The sequence below is a fragment of the Schistocerca serialis genome, chromosome 9 (assembly GCF_023864345.2).
Source record: "Schistocerca serialis cubense isolate TAMUIC-IGC-003099 chromosome 9, iqSchSeri2.2, whole genome shotgun sequence".
Taxonomy (NCBI): Eukaryota; Metazoa; Arthropoda; class Insecta; order Orthoptera; family Acrididae; genus Schistocerca; species Schistocerca serialis.
The window spans coordinates 406,395,501-406,418,186 of record NC_064646.1 but is presented as its reverse complement, the minus strand read 5'-3'; the positions used below and the strand labels follow the sequence as shown (position 1 = coordinate 406,418,186).

Below are 22,686 nucleotides of genomic sequence, written 5' to 3'. Positions count from 1 at the left end.
AATTATTTATAGTATACTGAGAAAGTTGTACTTTGTTTCCTCATAAACATTTAGTGTGAATAAACCTCATATGTGTAAGAACATCAGCTGTAAATGATTGCAAAGTCAGACAATTGAGTTCTAACAGTACACAACTAATGACAGTTCACAACTGATGACAGGGCAGGAGTATAATGATGCACTATTTTGTCAGAATGAAGTGTCGTAGGATATTCTTTCCTTGGAGTTAGTTTGTTGCACCACTAATTTATTATTGATATCATAAAAGTGAGAAAGAGATCTCATTGATTAAAATCCTAGATGAAGTGGATTCAAATCCTTGTTTGACCATCCAGATCTGTGTTTCCCATTGCCTAAATCACTACTGGTGAACAGGTTGGTGATTCCTAAGACAATGCAGGCATCATACTGATTATTGCACTCGAGGAATGCTTCAGTATTGGTTTGGTGTTCACATTGACTAAATTAATGGGTCAGATGCTGCTGTTCACAATTTCTTAGTTCTTTTTTTTTGTGACTTCAGTATTTTACACAACTATTGGTTGCATGTTATCTAATTGACTATTATGACGATTTGCTGTGCCCCTTGACAACAAAAGGATCAGACTTGTGATACCTGAGCTGTTGCCTCACCATGTATGCCTAGAAGTGGTTGCTTGTCATTCTGGAGCATTGGAACTTCTGGCAATGGCTGCTGTGCTAGATGGCCCTTGCTGTGGCTGGGTAGTGCCCACAGGGAGAGTCCCTGATCAAAGTGAGTGATATCAGGGTGGATGCTTTGTGTATGAAATGCATTAAACTTCAAAAATCTGGCTGTTCTTCTACAATCATCTCTTTAGTTTTGCAGTGGATCATATAATGCTGCTACTTATGACCCTACGGCTTTCCCTTTACTTTCTACAATCTGGGAGGAGGGCCAATCTCGCCAGCTTGGAGTGAAACATTTTTCCCCGCTACCTGGCCTGCACTAGGACTGATGGGGACACATTTGTTGCCGTCAAGCCATTATTTATTGTGGAAAATATTGATAACAGATTTGGTGGAGTCTCTTGGTAAGATGTGGTTGCGTTCACTGTTGATCGCAACATCTTCTGCCCTTCATGCTTGTGATCATCTTGGTGACATCCCATTGTCCATTACTCCCCACCAGTCTTTAAATATGGTTCAGGGAGTCATTTTTCATGGGGACCTCATCCTTCAAACTTATGAGGAACTCCAGGCCAATCAGGAATGACGGTGAATTTATTTTATTTGGTGTCTTCAGAAAGGTCGTAAGGACGTATTCTGACATTTGAGGGAGATACAACCCCCACCCCCTCCCCGCCGCCCAGAGGAGGTCAAGGTTATGTTTTATTGGCGTGATGTGAAGCTGTACGTTCTGCCACCGATGAGGTGTTTTCAATATTTACTTTCAAAGTCTGAAAGCCTCAATCACTCCAGTGGTGTCCCATTGTACTCTCCACTCTTACAGGAGTTTCAGGATGCTATTTCTTTTTTACGCCACTGGCTCTGAATCTGCTGATCATGTGAGATACATTTACATGTCTTTTGTTCACACGGAACATCATCTTTTGCTTGCCATGTGGGTGTTTACTGTATAACTAATGGCCAGGCCTTCTATCAGGCCCTCTGCTTTATTTAAAAGGTCCTCCCTCACCCAAGTTTTGTTTTGTACAGACTCGGTGTCTTTCCCACACCCCTTGGTCTCTGCCATCCATGACCTTCTTGATGGCCGTCGTGATGCTACTTGTTTGGTTGATTTCCTTTGGGTTCCAGGACATATGGGTATCCTGCATAATGAACAAGCTGATGGTCTGGCTGGGGGGGGGGGGCTGCCACCGACCCATGTTCTCGGTTCTCGGTGACCACTCCGGGATCAGCTTTGTGGCTTTACATCAAATTCCTTTTTACTCAATTGTGGACGGATTCCTAGGGGGTGGGGGGAGGGGGTCGGCACTACCCCCTGTTTAATAAACGTCGTACAATCCAGGAGATTCCTAGCACGTGGCATTCTTCTCTCTGCCTCTCTCAGCGGGTATTTACTATCCTTTGTTGTCTTCATATTGGTCATGTTAAATTGACTCACGGGTTTTTGCTCCACAGTGACATGTTCCTCTCCCCCGTTTGTAGTTGTGGGGCCCCCTCACTGTGATCCATATTTTTGTTGGACTGCCCCTGCCTTTTGGCCCTCTGCACTAAATATGCCTTCCGACCTTTCTTGTCATGGGTTTTAGTGTACGACCCTCACATTGTTATGTCTCTCATCGGTTTTCTCTAAATTGATTTGTCCTCCCAGGTTTAAGTACCTGAATTTCCCACTGGAATTGCGGTCCCTTGGTTAGCACTGGTGTTGGTTATGGAGGCCTTGGCCATGCCTCCACACCGGCCAGGTTTTCCCCATCTTTTCCCTACATTTTGTTTGGTCGTTTTCCCCTGGTGCTGCCCCCAGTGTGCTGTGAACATGGTATGGTGTGGGGATCAGGAAGGATCTGCGGCAGTGCTAGTGCCCCAATATTTGTAGCATCTCTGGGATGCCTCTGCTCTTGCTGTCCCCCCCCCCCCCCCAACCTCTCCCTCCTCCCATCCTGCTTCCTGTTCTTTACTCTCCCCCTTCCCATTCTGCTTCCTGTCCTTCTGCTGCTCTGACTTCCCTTTCACCTTTTTGTTTTCCCATTTTCCCTTCCCATTGACTGGGCTGTGCTGTTTGTGGTGTTCCTCCCATGGTGTCTGCCACCTTAGATCATGGCATGGGACTGATGACCTCGCTGTATGGTACCAGGAAAGCCAGAAGAATTACATAATGAGATTCTGTAGGAAGGATATGTACCAAAATATCGAGTAGCTGGACAAGCCTTGACAGAAGAAAGGGAGGTTACTGAGTTCCCCCTGTTTCCTTCTGAGATGTTGAGATGGGATCATTGTACCAATTTTTGCCTGCATCAGGTGTCACATGAACTCCAACAGAACAAACAAGATAAAATATCATGCAAGCATGGTACTTATGAGATGTATACCACAGACTAGATGTAATAGCTGGGGAGCTTTTACACTTGTACATGGCATTCTCTGTAGCAGGTGAAGGGACTGGGTAGACAGTTCCTCTTGGTCTTTAGTGGAGTGCACCAGGAAGACTATCTAAGTGTCCCATTCTGTCCACTTGGATAAGAAATCACTGCAAATGGAGGACACTCACAACATGAGTAATGTAAGTGGCAAGCAGTTTGATGACATCACTTTGAAGGTACCCATCAGGGTCTCAAATTCGCAACGACTCCTAAAATGCGTCCATTTCAGGTCTCATCAGTGCAGTGGAACAAGTGGCCAACACATTTTCACCAAATGTGGCAGAAGAAATTCGCTGGGAGATTTGTAGGGCACTCGCCAATAGCTAGGGAGCTTTTACACTTGTACATGGCATTTTCTGTAGCAGGTGAAGATAGGGCCTGGGTAGACAGTTCCTCTTTGTCTCTAGTGGAGTGCACCAGGAAGACTACCTAAGTGTCCCATTCTGTCCACACGGATAAGAAATCACTGCAAATGGAGGACACTCACAACATGAGTAATGTAAGTGGCAAGCAGTTTGATGACATCACTTTGAAGGTACCCAGCAGGGTCTCAAATTCGCAACGACTCCTGAAAATGTGTCCATTTCAGGTCTCATCAGTGCAGTGGAGCAAGTAACCAACACATTTTCTCCAAGTGTGGCAGAAGAAATTCGCTGGGAGATCTGTAGGGCACTCGCCAAGAAAAAGGCTCCAAACTTTTGAAGTGATGAGACAGTTGAACTGACAGTTGAACTTAAGGCTCCTTGAAGACAGCAGCATCATGATGTTGGCAGCAGACAAAGGTAATTCCTTAGCCATTTTACTCCAGGCTGATTATGATGAGAAAGTTTATCAATTTCTTGAAGGCCTTGATACAGACTTTTGGAATGTGACCCTACAAAGTAGCCAAGGGTTCTTTTGAAGAAAATGGTTATGGCTGCAAGGTCATTACACAGTTAAGATTGAGAGAGCCAGTTCCACTATAGGGGTTGCCGAAAGTACATAAAGAGTACGTGCCACTGTGATCAGTTGTCAGCGACATTGATGCATCAGTGCTCCCAACAGCCAAGTATATGAAGAAACTGCTGTTTGCATATGTGAGGAAACGTATTCACCACATCCGCAACTTGGTGGATTTGCAACGTCTCAAGCAACTACACGTCATAGAATCTGATATAATGGTCAGTTTTGATGTGGTATTCCTGTTCACCAGGGTACCACTGAAACACTCACTAGAACTGGTTGCAGAGAAATTTGACGATGCTCTCATGGACTTGTTCAGGCACATACTGACCTCAGCTTATTTTCTTTATTGGGGCCAGCATTACGAGCAGACAGAAGGTGTAACCATGGACAGTCCTCTGTCTCCAGTGGATGCCAACATGTTCATAGAGAGATTTGAGGAGGAAGCATCAGAGATGGCTAGATTCAAATCCACATCCTTCTTCAGGTATGTGGAGTACACCTTTGTGATATCGCATTGTGGCAGGAAGAAGTTCATTGAGTTTCAGGGACATCTTAACTCTCACCTGCCAAATATTAAGTTCACCATGGAACTGGAATGGCTGTTTGTCGATTCTAGATGCCCTTGTCAGAGAGCAGATGGGTCATTCGGCCACAATGAGTATCACAAACCTAGAGAGAGTGATTTGTACCTACAAACTAGCAGCTGTCACAATCCATCGCAGAAGAATGCAGTTATATTGGCCCTCAGGGCACACACAGTGTTATATCTAGATAGTTTGGCAGCAAAAATAGAACACCTACAGTCAGTGTTTTGCAAAATTTATTACAGGGTCAAACAGATTCAGTAAGTCCTCCAACCAGCCAGTCCACCACATGCTCAAGAAGAGCAGGATTAAGCAAAGACTGTGCCGTATGTGTCCTGTGCGGGATCTGTTTGTGCAAAAACCTACAGGATTCCAGGAAGTATAACATCAAGTGTATGTTCTGTCCACCTACCAAACTAAGGGGACTACTGGGAAATGTAAAAGATGACCAGGAGCTAAGAAAACCAGAAATTTATAATATCTCTTTTTTAGTGTGGCATGTTATATATTGGCCAAACAACTAGGATAGTAGATCTAAGATGTAAAGAACATCAGAAGCGTGCTTGACGAACACAGGCAATGAAATCAACCATTTCCAAGCACTGTTTGGAACTCAATCATTCCATGAACTACGATGAAATGAACATTCTGATGCAGACCCGAAGTACTGGGAAAGTATTGTAAAGATAAACGTGATGGAAAATCTCATGAATCATGACACTTGGGAACCTCCACCAAAATTGCTGAAAATGCAATGGGGCAAGCAGCAGAACTCTTCGATAAGGAGAACTGAGAGTGTAGACATGCAGAACAAACTCCAGACAGAGCACCAGGTGCACTAGACTGAAGATGGAACATCGTAGGATGCTTCTAGTGAGAATGGATCACAGAGGGACACCTAGAACCATACTGGACAAAAAATGGAATGCTGGCACTTGGCCTGGTATACCGGACTGAAGAGGGAATGTATAAGAATATTTCTAGAGGCAGATGCCAAAGAGAACACCTAGACTTGCGTGGGACGGAAAATGGAAATCCAATGCATGGACGGGCACACCATACAAAAAACAGAACGGCAACGTACAGCCCGTTGCACCTGACTGAAGAAGGAATACCCAAGGATGCTTTTAGCAGGTGCAGACTGCAGGTTGCATGCCAGGGCCTGACCATGGAGGGGGCAGGCCGTAGTTATAAATACTGTGCACATTCCACTTGATGAGCAGTTTCAGGTAGCGCCTGATGAATATAATGAGTCACGTTGTCAAAATATTGCGCATTAACAATGCTGGCTTCTGGCAGAATACCCAATACCTAAAGAAGTCAACAGATCACTGGGAATGCCTAAGGAATTCTGTGCCACAATAATCTATCAGAAAATGCATAAGCTCGTTGTAACGAAATTTTACAGATCATCTGCAGGCAGTGTCTTGAAGTCATAAAACTTTTAGAAACAGTTTCAATAAGGTTGTGAAAGCTTAAATGCAAAAATCATTGCTTTAACATTTACATTCTGCCAGGTGATGCTTAATGGTAGCACCCAGAGTAGTGGATGTGCAGCTATGGGTTATTCTCCACAGTAATATTCCCTATGAGGAGTGAAGGACATAGTGGCCAACATTGATTTACCGTGAAACGAATAGTCTACGGTTTATCTTACCATGATGGCCAAATGTTAACAATAGTATTCACTGAGCAGTAAAATACTGTTCATAGAAGAAAAGTACTGTATCACAGTACCATAAAGTGTCTTGATGAGTGTTTAGAGAGAAATTATGGGAAGAGCTCCAGGGAGAAATATATAAATCAGACAGTTTGTATGGAAAGTTTTTCTTAAATACAGTAAAACTTGCTAAAATCAGCACATGTATAATTCGGAAATCTGCCCAAACTGTACAAGTATTTCAGTACCAACGCATTCAGTGCACTTTTATGTGCCGAATTTTTTTGTATAAAGTGGAAAGTGTCTAACGTGAAAATGGAAAGCAAATCTTAGAACATAATAATTCATTGTATAATGTGGAAAAGAGCCTATACGGTACTATTGTATTACAGTTCATTAGTTATTCATGACTCTATGGGGACTTTACATTTAACACCTCTCTTAAGCAGCGCAAAACAAAGAAAAGAGGTCCAGCGCGGCGCTGCTGGTATGGACCTAAAACTGCGCCACTCTGTGCAACAACGAATAAGTTACGCTCAGTGTCGGTACAGTACATCAAAGGGAATGGTTCATTCGTCATCATTCTGTTTGGCAGCTTTGTCGTTTCCATCATTATTGATGCATGCCGGCGCATACAGGGACATTGTTGCGCATCTACCAACACACTGCTGCAATGTATGCAGTGAAAGAGGTGTGTCATTATTTTCCGCCAGTTTGTTTACTAGTAGCACTTTAAGAGATACAGTAACATGATGTCGAACAAACAATATCTATCGTTAACACTTAGTGAACAGATTAATGTAATCAAGGCGACTAATAAAAACAATCTCTCTGTACACGAAATTATGTTACATTTAAAATGGGGGAAAACACAAATTTATGAGACTTTAAGAAACAGGGATAAGATTTAGGATGAATGGATGAAAGGGAATGGGCAGATGAAAAGAAGACCGGAAATGAAGAAATTAACATAATAGTGTGGGTATGCGTGGGCAAGAAATTTACCTTTATCCTGACCCATGTGGCAGAATGAGGCTCTGAAAGTCACTAAAGAGCATGGAATTGTGGAATTTAAGGCAACTGTAGGATGGCTGGACAGTTTCAAAGCTAGGCACAACGTCGTGTAGAATGAAGTGTGTGGGGAAGCTAAGAATGTACAGGAAAGTGCAGCAACAGAGTGGAAGACAATTAACATAATTGTTAATTATGACCCAAAAGACATTTTCAATGCCGATGAAACAGGACTGTTTTATTGCTTGCAGCCTTCAAAACCGCTAGCAGTTCGAGGCAAAAAGTTCACTGGCAGAAAAAAATCCGATGAAAGGCTCACTGTGCTGCTGTGTGGAAACATGTTAGGTGAAATGGAAAAGTCACTAGTGATTGGAAAGGCAGCAAATCCATGTTGCTTCAAAAAGGTAGATATCATTAAGCTTCCAGTCACATGGTGAAGCAATAAAAAGGCATGGATGGTGGGTGGTCTTATGGAAGAATGGTTGTGCTCTTTCAATACCAAAATGGAAAAAGGAAATTACCCAGTTCTCCTTTTCCTAGACAATGTAACCTGTGACCCGAAAGTAATTGTCTTGGTTTCCTCCAGGTTTAACCAGCCTCACACAACCCATGGACCAGGGGGTTATTTACACATTCAAGTGTCATTACAGGCAATTACTGATGCAATCTCTTATTCTTAGTGTTGAAGAAGCCGAAAGTGCATTTGCTCTTGCTCATTCAGTTTCTGTCCTGGATGCTGGAAATTTGATTGGCCTGGCAGTAAAGGAAATAAAACTCGAAACTGTCACAAAGTGCTTCAACAAAGCAGGGTTTGGGGGTCACGAACAAGATACTTCTGTGGGCATCAAAGCTAAAGAAAATGCAGCAGCAACTGCTGAATTAATGAAAATGAGAATCGTTTCATATGGTGCAGATGATTATATTCAAAGTGCTGACTTTCTCTCAAGTCGCTCCACTTTCACTTCAGCAATAGATTTAATAGAAATCCGCAATACAGAGGATGATGAAGAAGAAACAAAGGAAGAAGAAGAGTAGCAAAATGATGACCCGAGAAAAATTGAGACGCATCAAGAAGCCACTGTGTGCATAAACGATGTTATGCAATTTGCCAGCACACACAAATTCTCCCATCTTTTTGGAACTGCTGTATGGTGCAAAAAATTGCCTAGAAAAAACATTTTGAACAGGAAATCGAAACAAGTTTCCCTCCTTGGTATGTGGCAAAAAAGTGAAATGTAAAGCAAATAAACATGGGAATAATATGTATGTACATACAATAATTAACGAATTTAAAGTTAGAGTAAAAATATAGAAATGCTGTGTTATTTATCAATTAGTGCAATAGTCCAGTGTTCTGTTGTCCAATATACAGTAAACGAAACATTGAACAGAAGGAATGAAGAAGGATGGATAACTTCTGGGATTGAAGAACCTTCTGCTAGGAAGTGTGAATTCAATGTAATTCAGAGTACAAGCAGTAATCAAAATTTGAAGCTTCATTACCACCAGTGTTGTTGAATCCTTCATTCTGTTGTACAATGCTAAAAAAAAGCTCAAAGAATCAGGCAAAAACCATTTAGAACATTCTTGAATTATAAACAAACAAAAATAGTAATCCAAATGAAATTATACCTCCAGAAATTAGCTCTAGCAGAAATGGTGAGACTTTTAATAGTTGGCCACAATAGTTAGTGATTATATCTTCATAGTTTTAGCAAACACTGTACCCAGTAATAAACAAGCAAATACAGGTGCATTAGATTTACTTGTGCAGAGTCTTCATGTTCCAGCAACTGATACTGGTTTCAAAAATACAACCCATAAGGAAATTACAGAATTCTTCAGGCCACTAAGTAGTAGTGATTATTATGGTTATGATGGTGTTTCTTGCAGGTTATCAATGTCCTTTGCTAACTTGATTGGATTATCCATGTACTACACACATCAAAAAAAGTTTTGCATCATCCCGGTTCCCAGAACTCCTGAAGACAGATGTTGACTGTGGATATTGTATCACAGACACAGTCCCTTTGAGTGTTCAGAGATGTCACTAAACCCACCCAAAGATGTAAACAACCATGCATTATTAGTGCCTATTAGACAGAGTGGGTCCGACAGCCGATCAGTTCCAGTCATTCCACTAGGAAGGAGTTACACGGCTCATGTTGTCCGTAGTTCAACCATGCCTAGACAGTAAATACTGCGGTTCGATCATGTCTGCATTGTTACTTTGTGCCAGGAAGGACTCTCAACAAGGGTAGCATCCAGGTGTCGCGGAGTGAACCAAAGCGATGTTGTTCGGACATGGAGGAGATACAGAGAGACAGGAACTGTCGATGACATGCCTCGCTCAGGCCATCCAAGGGCTACTGCTGCAGTGGAAGACCGTTAACGTACGGATTATGGCTTGGAGGAATGCTAACAGCACTGCCACCATGTTGAATAATGCTTTTTGTGCAGCCACAGGACATTGTGTTACAACTCAAACTGTGCGCAATGGGCTGCATGATGCACAACTTCACTCCCCGCATCCATGGCGAGGTCCATCTTTGCAACCACCACACCATGCAGTTCGGTACAGATGGGTCCAACAACATGCCAAATGGACCGCTCAGGATTGGCATCATTTTCTCTTCACCGATGTGTGTCGTATATGCCTTCAACCAGAGAATCGTCGGAGATCTGTTTGGAGGCAACCCGGTCGCACTGAACGCCTTAGACACACTGTCCAGTGAGTGCAGCAAGGTAGAGGTTTCCTGCTGTTATAGGGTGACATTATGTGGGACCGACGTACGTTGCTGGTGGTCATGGAAGGCACCGTAAGGGCTGTACGAAACGTGAGTGCCAGCCTCCGACCGATAGTGCAACCATATTGGCAGCATATTGGAGAGGCATTCATCTTCATGGATGACAGTTCGTGTCCCCATTGTGCACATCTTGTGAATGACTTCCTTCAGGATAACGTCATTGCTCGACTAGAGTGGCCAGTATGTTAGCCAGACATGAACCCTATCGAACATGCCTAGAATTGATTGAAAAGGGCTGTTTATGGATGACGTGACCCACCAACCACTCTGAGGGATCTATGCCGAGGAGAGGGACAGTCTGGACCAATAGTGCCTTGATGAATTTGTGGATAGCATGCCATGACAAATACAGGTATGCATCAGTGCAAGAGGAGGTGCCACTGGGTATTAGAGGTACCGGTGTGTACAGCAATCTGGGCCACCATCTCTGAAAGTCTCGCTGTATGGTGGTACAACATGTAATATGTGGTTTTCATGAGTAATAAAAAGGGCGAAAATGATGTTTATGTTGATCTTCATTCCAATTTTCTGTACAGTTTCTGGAACTCTCAGAACCAAGGTGATCCAAACTTTTTTTGGCGTGTGTATGTTTGTAATCAATTAATGAGTGGATATATTTCCTCCAGACTTAGGTATGCAGTAGTAACACCCATCTGCAAAATTGGAGATAAGCAGATGACCTCTTATTCCAAATCTGTATCACTCTTTCCAGTCTTTTCAAAAGTATTTGAGAAAGTGGCCAGTGACAGAATACTGATTCATTTAACCAAGCAGAAGTTGTTAAAAGCCTCTCAGTTTGAATTTCATAAAGGATTTTCTACGCACAAAGCAACACAAGATCTCAAATTTTAAGTGCTACTGGAGCTACATAAAAAAAATTCCTTCTGGTATATTCCATGACTTTATCAATTCTTTGATAGTTTGCATTTCAGAAATCTACTTTGGAAACTAAAGTGTTCCAGCATTAACTGCATCCCTCTCACATGGTTGGAATCATACCTACATAACAGAAAGCAGAGGCATCAAAATAACCTCAATATGGGAGGACATAACTTGGAGTGCGATAGGGATTGCTAATGGGCCCACTTCTTTCTCTAATGTATATAAATGATCTTCCAATCACATTAAAGGGTAGATAGAAAACTGTAATGTTTAATGATGACAAAAGCATACCTAGTCAAGGCTCCAAATTCAACCATAGCAGACACAACTCAGATGATAGCTTAAGAGGCCAACAAGTGGTCCACAGCTAACTCTTAACCCCACAAAGACTCATATTAGGCAGTTTCAGACAAGTGGTAATGACCTGTTAACACCATAACTGGACATTAATGGTCACACACTGAATATAAAATTCATTGGTGTTCCATAACAAGTTAAAATTGGGTACACACATGAATAAACTAATTGAGAAGCAGTATGTTAGGCCTTTAGAAGTAGCTCCCATTTTGTTGACCCAAAGACGAAAATGTTGGCTTTTTTTTCTTTTTTGCCCTTGCTGTGGTCTTGTGGAATTAACTTTTGGGGCAGTGCACCTAAAGTACATAAAGTGTTCGATCAACAGAAGCAACCAGTATAAATATTGTGTAAAATAGATAATTGTACAGCCTGCAGAAATCTTTTTAAAGATCATGAAATTCTTACTCTCATTTCTCAAAATATTTACTCCTTAATAGTTTTTGTTTCTGATAATAAAAATCAAATTCAACTAAACTATGATGTACACAGTCACAATAAAGATACAATAATAATTTTCATATAGTCTTTTCCCTCTTGTCCAGTGTTCAGAATGGAGTTATATACTCTAGTAATAGGAAGTTCAAGAAGCTCATGTCCAATATAAAGTAAGAAATCAGGAATCCGCAGCAATTTAAAAGAAAATAAAAAACATACCTCATTACACATTCATTTTGCAAATTACTTGAACATCTAGATTCAGGCTTCATAGCAAGTAGCTGTGTTTGTTGTAATGCTGAATGACAAGTAATAATCTATTGTCTGTAGCACTAAACAAGACTTGTCATCATTTAACATTACCAAAAATTTCAAAAGTTCATAACTGATTTACTTCAACTTTTTACATGATACTACAATCAACATTGTGATGGGTATAGACTATATATTTTTAAAAGCATTTCTTAATATATGTGTAATATATACAAGTACATTGATAGAATATATGAAATATGAATGAATTTTAATGGCGTTGATATCAATGAGATTTCAAACAGTAGTTTTCCTTTCTTGTACACAGTTTTAGAATGACACATGTGAACCAAACAAGATGTAATAAAAAGAGACTTAATATATAAATGAGAATAATTCACTACTCTATAAATGAAGAGTTGCAGACAGATATATAGAAAAGACAAAAAATGCTTAGCTTTTGACATAAAGCTTTAGATGAAAGGAAATAGGACATAAATGCAAGAAGAATTAATGAGAATTACTGTATTATACAATAATGGTAGCATCTAAGATACCAGAATTGATACTTGTTTGTGCTTTCTAGTAATCTCTGAACCAGTTAAAGGAGTAAAGTCTCATATTTTTGTTTATGCTTATTTGATAAATAAGTACTGCATATATATATAATCTATGGTGTTACTTCAAATAACTGAGCATTTAGTCAGTAATGAAGAGCAGCACTAAATGTGAACAAAAACTACAAAATACCATGTAAATCCTCAAGCACCAGTTTAATACCAAATAAAGGCTGTTGAATGAAAAAAAAAAAAAAATAGATGTAACTCAGTTCTGATTTTTGAACTGATGCATACTACAAAAATTTCAGAAATTTTTCTTTTATTTATTTCATTAGGTTGTGTGCAAATTTTCAGAAAGGTGATGTGGCTGTAGACCTCGTCTCAGTGGGATTTGCAACAGTGTCAGCATTGGACTTCACATTGGAAAAAGATCCGCTTTACATCACATACTACAAAAGACTATTGAAGACTGAGAAACAGGCAGAGCGTAAGGGGCATGGTATGTGGGCCACTAACAGCACATGGTTCCAACGGATATGGAGAAAGGTATGTTTTCAGTCACAATGTCCTTTTTGTACACAAACAGTTAATTCTAAGTCAGAGTTGGAATTTTGCATTTATTTCCTTTTGTTCGTTACCATGTGCTTGCAAGTAATTGTATAGCAGACATCAAAAATACAATGTTTGTGCTGTAAGTTGCACGGCCAGAAACATGTAATGCTCAGAACGCAGAATAAGGCCTCAGCTATGTATTGTTAATTACCAGTCAAAATAAGTTTGATTTTTTGTATATTTTCTGAGATGTATGTTGAGGAGGACAGTATCATTAAATTCAAATAATTATCTCTTCTCAATCCCCTCTCCCCCCCCCCCCCCCCACACCAATGTCATGCCTTTTCATTGCTGTCCCTCCATTCCTATCCCACAGTCCCTCTGTGTCTTGTCCCTCTATCATACCCCACCCCATTCACTCTGTCCCACCTTCACTGTCCCTCTGCCCTTCCCCCACTCCCCATCCCTCTGCCACCCCCTTTACCCCCCTCTGCCACCCCTTTACCTCCCTCTGCCACCTGCCACCCCCTTACCCCCCTCTGCCACCCCCTTACCCCCCCTCTGCCACCCCATTACCCCCCTCTGCCACCCCTCCCACCACCACCCCCATCTCCCCCTCCTACCCCCACCCCCATCTCCCCCTCCTACCCCCACCCCCATCTCCCCCTCCTACCCCCACCCCCGTCTCCCCCTCCTACTCCCACCCCCGTCTCCCCCTCCCCCTCCTACCCCTCTCTACCTCCTACCCCTCCCTTTTGTTCCTCCATCTACCACCCCCATCCCTTATGTTTCTCCCACAAACCAGTCTTCTGTGCCTTTTATTTAAATACTAGATTGGCCATTAACTATTCCATGTGCATGTGTGAATTCCTTAGGCATTTTATTTGCACCTTCCTACATACAGTTCAGATGAATGATGCAAGTTTTGTTGTGACTATGATTCTTTGTTCCTCCATCTACCGCTCCCATCCCTCATATTTCTCCCACAAACCAGTCTTCTATCCTTCCGTGCATTTTAGAAATAAGTAATTTTATAAATAAGCAATTGTTTAATTATTGTAGTTTTATGGCATTCTCTGTGAAACTTCCTGGCAGATTAGAACTCTGTGATGGACTAGGACTTGAATCCAGGAACTTGCCTCTCATGGGCAGTGCTCTTATGTTTAAACCTGTAGTCTTCAAGCCCTCATACAATGTGTGTGAAGGGAAATTCTGGTACAACTATTTTTTGCACTTTCATGTTCCATTCACAAACAGCATGTGGGAATAATGATTGTCAGTAAAGCTCTATATGGGCTTTGATTTTTTGTCATGACAATTTCAAGAGATACATGTGGGAGAAAGTAATAACTTAATCAGCTCTTCCTGGAATGTACTCTCTCAGAATTTCAGTAGTACACCTGACCTTGATGCACAGTACCTCTCTCAAAGCGTCTGCTACTCTAATTTGTTGACTATAAATCTCTTCTCCCAAGTAAACGATGAAATGGCTGCTCTTTGTTGATCTCTTCCCTGTCTTCCATTAATGCTATTTGGTAAGGGCCCCTGACAGCTGAACGATGCTCAGTAGTCTGTGAAATGAGCATTTCATTAGCCACTTCTTTCAGGAGTGAATTATACATTCTTCTGCTACTACTTTTGTGCAATTTGTTGTACATGATCGTTCAACTTTAGGTTGCTCTGGATGGTTAGTCCTAGCTATTTTATTGCAGTTACTGTTCCCATTGATTTGTTGTCAACAGTGTAATCAAAGAGTGGTGGATCTTGATGACTGAACTATCCACTCACTCCTCAATACCTGTCATCACAGTGCTACTTCTGGCAGTATTTCTTGTTAAGAGAATTGCCTATGAAAGGTGAGTTTCTAGAGTTGAGACCCAGTCCAGCACACACTTTAAATCTGCCAGCAAGTTTCAAAAAGTGCACACACTGATGCAGTGTGAAAGACGCATTCTGAAAGCATTCATGATGCTTTTTAAATATTGAACTCTACATAATGTAGCTGCTTTTGATACCTGAAGTATAAATATTAGATCCAAGTATAGACAATAATAAATCAGATAGTAATACTAATTACTGTATATATTCTAAGTAAAAGAAAGCCTTGTCACTCCCAAACATTTAAGAGAATGAGATGCTTTGCCTCTAGAATAAATGGTCTAGAAAATGGTTACTGTTGGTATCAGTTTTATTATTTGGAGAAATTTTACTGAAGTAATTGTGTATTGTTTCAGAAGTGCTACCTAAATAACATGCAATAGATTATAGCTTTTACTACCCACTTTATCCAGTGTGATGAAATTTAGTTCATGTTTGATAGCATGACAAGTTGGCCTACAATAATTTACTCGGGATGTGTTGTATGTCTAGTGTATTTTAATTGCAGAGTCAAAGTGATAATAAGATTTAGTAATTTGTCAAAGAGAAAATTCTGCTAAGAAAACTGTTAAAATTGCGAGGAGACATGACGGCTGGCCAGCACTTACCTGTAGAAGGGGAAATTCTGAGTAGTGCCATTAGATACATGTAAGAGTAGAAAATACTAATCTTGACTTTAGAAATTCGTATGTTTCTTCTCTAGGTAGGAAAGAGGTATTGTTTGGGGGAAGATTTGAGAGGGGGAGAGCGGGTTACTGAGACACTAGATTCAGAGGGACCCACATGTTGTGATGAGAGTAGATAAAGATAAAGGACATGGTATCTCAGAGAGGAAGAGGTTAAAAGTAGTAAACTATGTGCAAGCTTCAGCAGTGGTGATACAGAAAAAATAGTGACATGTAAAAAGAGATGAAAGGGAGGGAGAAGTCAAAAGTGCAATGCATAATTCAATTATCACCCTCTTTTATTCAACTCTTACTCAGAATATGTCTCGGGGAGATATGTCACATCAAAGCAGTAATTTAAATTTGGGTCAACACGATTCTTAAGACCTAAAATAGTTAATCCTAAATGTCAGAATGTAGTGAGAGACATTAGGGTTGTTCTTGAACATGAAACAAACTATAATAGCAGCTTTATATTGCATTGAGATCAACAGAGTTACTGGAATTGAAAAACATCTTGGACTCAATGAAGGTTGGTAGCAGTCAAAGCTGGTGGCAAAAATAAAGGTTTTCATTGTAGTTGATGGTGGAGCAACATAGGTGTCTTCATAAAGATATGTTTTGGTAGCTGGCAAATCACCATTGACAGGTCATACTTGAGAAGTACACAGATTTGCAGTATTGATCTCTTTCGTTATACCTCGTAAACTAAATTTTTCAGTGCACCACAAGAACTTGTCTGTAATAAACTATCGATTGACAGTCACTGAGACAAATAGTCTCTTACTAATGCAAATACCCTTGTTTCTTTCATACAGTATAATGATCATGGCAGTAAAATTAAAGAATTAGTTTTATGAGAAGGTGCACCAACAGTTGTTCCTTCCGTAAATTACTTACAGATGGAAGAAGAAGGAACTAAACACTGTGGGTACACTATTTACATACTCTGTCATGTAAAGTACAGTTGGTTGTTGAGCACATATGCAGAATTACGGCAGGGAAGAATTGCGTTTTTTCTTTTTATTTATTGATATTTAAAGATGCCTATTAGGTTTCAATTTAATACATAAATTTATGCACTTTCATCTCATTGGTTGTTTTAATTGCAGTACTTTGCTGTTCTACTAGTTGTTTAAAATGTAACTATCTTCAGAGGAATTTGCCGTAAAAGAGGACAATGAGAAAATACTGTAGGTCCAAAGATTGAACAGATACTGTGTTGGTTAAACATATTGATTCTGGCAATTACTTGTGCAAGTTGGCTTTAGGAAAAATTCTTCAGATGCACCTTAGGGACTCATTCAGAATTCTCCTTAGCGACTGTGTTCATTATTTTCATCCTGTGTTGATATATTCTGAACAGTGTTTGCTACTCAAAGTGTTTAAGTGTTTGTGATCATTTGCTCTTAATTTGATTTATCGCTTTCTTCTTACAGATATTTGTAATACTTTTATGTTTTGTTAATGTTTCAGGTCAGTGCAAGAATGCAGCCAAGACTGTTGCTACCAGTAGTTTTACGGCGCTCTTGAATAAGCTTTCCATCCAGTTCCTAAGATGATACTATATTGCTACTGGTTGTGTGTAGAAAATTTAACCATAATTGTGTTCATTGATGTGTCATTATGGCTAGCCAGATTATAGTCAACAGCAGGTAGCTACTAATAATAGTACTGACAAAACAGGAAATCTGTTAACTAACATTAAAACAAGAATGAATGGAGTAAGACCAAGAGTCACACAAATTTAAAAAAAGGCTGCATCTCTAGATTTCAACATTTTTTAAAATTCCTTCATTATGATGATGATTCAAAACTGAATGAGGAAAGAGTATATGCATAGGCACTGAAGCAGAAAGGAAAAAGAGGGGGAGGGAGGGAGGAAGAGAGAGAGAGAGGTAGTGCATTCATTCTGTGATACAAGTGTGTCACAAGATACAATTGTATCTTTCCTGGGTTAGGTTTTGCAGAAACTTTTCCTTAATCACATGTGTATGTACCGTTTCCTTTCCATATTTCCATTTGTCTCCCAGTTGAAGGAATTTTCATGAAATACTATAATTTGAGGATATAACCACACTGCTGTGTGTGTGGCCCTCACTCCACTTGTTCTTTTTTTCCCATGTGATTAATAGATGTCTCTCTTCTGTCACACACATCATCATGTTTGTACTGATTAATTTAATTTTTTTATGCAGCATTGAAGATGATATATTGAAGTAAAAAAAAAAAAAAAAAAAAAAAAAGCAGGTTTAAATCAAAGGAAAGAGGTAACAGTTTCAAAATAGCTATGTACTGGTATTAACATGTGTCATAAGTGGTTGTACATAGTTTCAAATTCTATTTTTCACTGTTATTTATACCATTGTGGATACATTATCTAAAATCTTAATTGTACAATAAAATTTTGTACAATTTTCTGTACTGATACTGATTTGACTGATGACAGTGTAGTGCATATTTCTGATTTTTTTTAAATTTGAAAATGAAATAACTATTGTGGCAGTATTTCATATATTGCTACAAACATCAGCAATTTATGCTGTTGTCTGATATACTATACAGTTGTTATATTTGATGTAACCCAATTAAAAACTGTTCTTATTCCAGAGGCTTGTTTATTTCCTATGTTATCATGTCATAAGGAGTGACTGTCACTCACTAAATTGAAAATAATGAAAAAAGTCAAATTAATCATGTAACCAGTTAACAAGACTTTTGATCATGGTGCTTCTTTTATAAAAAACACATTTGTGCCTTAGTAAAAGATTGTAAAGGTTGTGAATATGTAAATTATGTCAATTTGCCAGTGGTTATTTTGATAATTTGGATGTATATTCTGTAAATAAAGTGTTTTCTCTTAATACAAGTTCTTGTAATACAAAACTATTTCTATTTAGTTTAAAATGAAAATTAATAAAAATCAAAATATGACCTACCAAATGAACAAATTGCAATTACATTAATGTACAAAATGCAAGAATTTTCAGAGGATGCTACATGATATGAACAATCATCCAATAAATGTTGTTGAATTGTTATAAGAATGATGGCTGGTCAGAAATTACCCTCAGGAGATGCATTCTGCAGTAGAGTTGATAAAAATGCAAAATAACAGTTAACAGAAGTGCTGGCTTTTGTCATGTCACTAACTTCCTTATTCAGGGCGACAGCAGAGAAGGAAGTTGGTAGAAGTAGGAAAGAAATACAGACAATTCAGACCACAAGTTTCCCTGCTCAGTATCATTTACTGTTTGCAACTGAGAACAACGCACAGGGCATTTATGCTGCAGTAAGACATGATGAAAGTACAGCAAAATATTATGTGCTGTTCTGAAAACACCATTAATGCAGTTGCGTCAACATTGTATGATTCACTTGTTAACATGCTAGCAAAGTAAACATTTTAAATCATCACACATTAGTGCATAGTGATACTTCTACAATAATTACAGTCAAATTCTTAATTTGTGCTGCCATGATATCGATAGCTGCTGTGTGAATACCTCGTTAAGTTGATACTGTACAAACAACTGTTTTCATGTCTTTTTTCATCTCGACACACACTTCATCTTATTCAGTTAAAACATCATGAATGATGGTATTTACTTGTCTGTTTCATGCTTACAATGAGGATTTTATGATTGTACACTGGTCTCACAAGAATTTTCACCTTTGGGAAGATGCTGCAAATGAAGAAAGGGCAAGAAAACCAGTGTTGAAGGTAAAATTAATGTGAAGTACGTGAGCAGGCAACACATCACTTCATAAGAAAGAAACAGAAGATAGAACACCGTCAATGACAATTTACAAGTAAATAAGATGTGACACGAATCGGAGGGGAGGGGACAGGAGGGGAGAGGGGTGGGGTGGTTGCTGCCTCTTAGCAGCTGCGTAACAGTATTACTAAGAACAAAGTGTTCATATCAGTAAGTGTGCACTGTCTTGTTATACATATACTAATTGAATGCCCTTATATGCAGGTGTGCTGTTAAATACTACCAAACAGTGGAAAGTCCGATATGGAACAACAACATGAAAATCAGGGGTGGAGATGGGGGCGGGGGGTGGTCCAATCCAGTCCCCACCCTAGAGGCACAAAGCTTTTTTTTTTTTCTTTCTTTCACTTACATTAAAATACGGCAGTTATTAATTTTAATGAACATGAGATTAAATTTCTCCTGTTGAACACTTGTGACGACATTTAGACTGCCAAGTTTTGTAGCAGTGAAGTGGCATATCTGTAAGTAGTCAATGCTAAGTTGAACTTTGGCTCCCTACTTGTTATTTGTGCATGTCTGTACACTTTGTCTTGTATTTATGATTGCTGCCAACTTAAGTGATCTAGCAGCTGTAACACTACAGTAGTGCAGCACACTCGTGTTGTGTGACAACTGAAAAATAAATAATGTAAGGAGTGTGTTTGAACATGAAGAACTCTATGATTTGATTTAACTTAATATTGTTACTTCTGTTTGTAATTTATTGATACTGATTCTCTGTGCCTGCATGCCTTGGGTAAGTTGCATCATTATACATCAGACATTCCTCTTCAGTGTGGTAACAAAGTTCTCCACACCTCACACTCAAATAATTTATATAGAATTCTGTCGATATATATGTAAGAGAACTATTGCCTCTCAGCTCACTACCCCTGAAATAAAGAAACAGGGTTTAAACAACATATATGTAACAATGATGTATCTAATACACAAGTTAGACTTATTACCAATGACACAACAGCACCTGATGGTTGTGTCGTAGGGTCACTGACCAAGCACTGTGGTTGTGTTTGTTTACACGTGAGTTAAATTACGAAGATAGTCTGTGAAAGTCTTATGTTTTGTCACACTGGTATGAAGAATGGAGTTGCAGTGCTTAGTGTGACAGATTGTGTTTTTTTTTTTTTTATCCAGTTGATCTGAAGTGATATTTCATGGTAAGTTTTTTTATTTATATTCTGACAAAGTGAAATACTATTTAATAATTGTGTTAATTTAATTATGCTAACCTTACATGACAATAAGTGTAACTTTTGTGTCATTCATTCAATATCTATAGGGGGTTCCCATTTAAATAAACCACAAATAGTTTGTTTCCAGTGGCCTTTTAAATGCATTAAAACTAAGGATATGCTCCAGAAGGCAGACTCATTGGAAAAAAACAAAATGGAAATGTGACTTCAAAAACCAACACTGTGTTTTAGAAAAGTGATGGAAGTAGCTGAAGACACTAGAGAAGAACTGTAAATTCTGAGGTCTTGCACTACAAAATCCTTTAGGGCTGTTGAAATGTGTTGACCAGTTCTCTGGCTGACCCCTGTCATATTCAAATTATATTATGCCAGTTTGGACCACTCTGGCAATAGGAATGAAAATGATACTTGAAGTAATAGACACAATTGTTCAAATATAACATATCAACTGCTCTCTGATTTGCTTTGGCCACAGTAATGTAGATGGCTCTCCCAGGAGAGGCATCGCATGGGCAAATTTTATGTATCCCGTTTTCAGCTCATGTTTCAATACAGGGTACTGTCAGGGACAGGCCATTGGCTGCCCTGTAGGTAGCAATCGGTGGCCTCCTTTGTAAGGCTGTGCAAAAGGAGATTTCTCATAGTGAGGATAAGCAAGGCTGCACACTCTCTCTCTCTCTCTCTCTCTCTCTCTCTCTCTCTCTCTCTCTCTCTTTTGTATCTGCGAGATGCATTAGTGGGTCTCTTCTTCACCATATGTATACTCGTTATGCTCCTGAAAACTGAGGAGTGGGGAGGTCCAGATACAAAACTGATGTACCCTGTCTGACGCCATTCCGTTGCGTGCCAGATTAAGGAAAGCCGTTTTCCTTTGGTGCCTACAAAAGAATTGTTTGCATAGTGGTATGCCAGGATGATCCCTAGATAATTATTAATTTTGTAGTATTGTAAAAACTTGCAAAGGGGATGGCTTTGAAAAGCCAATGTGGGAGGTGGAGCTGATTTTGATGCTGAAGAGTCGGTTTTCCTTCCAAGGCAGACACACGTGGCTAGGTTGGGAGCTGTTTTCATTTTACTGACAGAAATCAATGAAGGAATGTTAAGGCTTTCTCGGTACCAAGATGCAGTGCTGCATGGCGAACTGATGTCAACTTGAGTAACCCCATAAATATCATTATGTTTGTGCTTTTGTATTTGCTTGTAGGAATCTAGTGTGTTTACAGTTTATTGTACTGTTTCTAATTTTTGGCCAGCAACCAACTATAGTGGCCCATCATTAAAAGCAAGCTGCAAAATAATGCTCAGAATTGCCAGGTTTAAAAACCTTTCAGCAATGGTGAGTTCATTAAAGAGGGCTTGAGGAAGCAGAACTGGTGATGTCATTGGAGATAAAGAACTTTTCCGAAATTAGTCTATTGTGACAAACAATTACTTGCCCCACAGCTGTTGCGGCACTGGATGTTTACAGGCAGTTAACTCAGTACTGGCAAGTTCATTGCTTTCTCGATTGCCTTGGACAAGTTGCTTGACATTTCTGACACAGCATAACGAGGGGTAGCAGATTATTTTAGTGCAACATTATTTGTTTTATCGATTTATGTTAGCAGGGACAGTAAAACATGAAGAATAATCAGTACTCCAGTAGCAACAGCACTGCCCTGGCCTGCGCTGACTGTTACTGCCACGCATGAAGTCCTACGAGTTGCTTCTGAATTGCTATTTATTTTTCATGTTTTATTGTCCCTGTTAACACTTATCGATAAAACAAATATTGGACTAGACTAATTTGGGAGCTCTCTAGGAAATGGGCACTTAAAATTCCATTTTAAAAATCATTTTGTTTGCAATGGGAAACAGACAGACACTTTCTGTTGACACTGGATGTCGCATAAAAAATGTGATGATTGGTGATTGTTTGGGCTGACTCCAGCTACAGAATACAAAAACATAATTTCAAGTAACTGACGAAACGCGAGAGAAAATGCTCCTGATGACTCTTAGGAGAGACATCTGGTGTATATTCACACAGCTCAAACACATACAGCCGCAGTTTCTGGG

General features: G+C 39.6%; 1 protein-coding gene across 1 annotated transcript in view; it reads left to right on the top strand.

Annotated features, from left to right (window-relative positions):
* Positions 1 to 17,899, top strand: part of LOC126419054 (uncharacterized) — a 28,427-nt gene extending 10,528 nt beyond the window's left edge. The window contains exons 5-6 of the mRNA XM_050086128.1: positions 12,913 to 13,104; positions 17,130 to 17,899. Coding sequence (XP_049942085.1) covers positions 12,913 to 13,104; positions 17,130 to 17,186 — 249 coding nt within the window. The 3' untranslated portion in view covers positions 17,187 to 17,899. The remainder of the gene's footprint in view (positions 1 to 12,912; positions 13,105 to 17,129) is intronic.
* Positions 17,900 to 22,686: the final 4,787 nt, after the last annotated feature.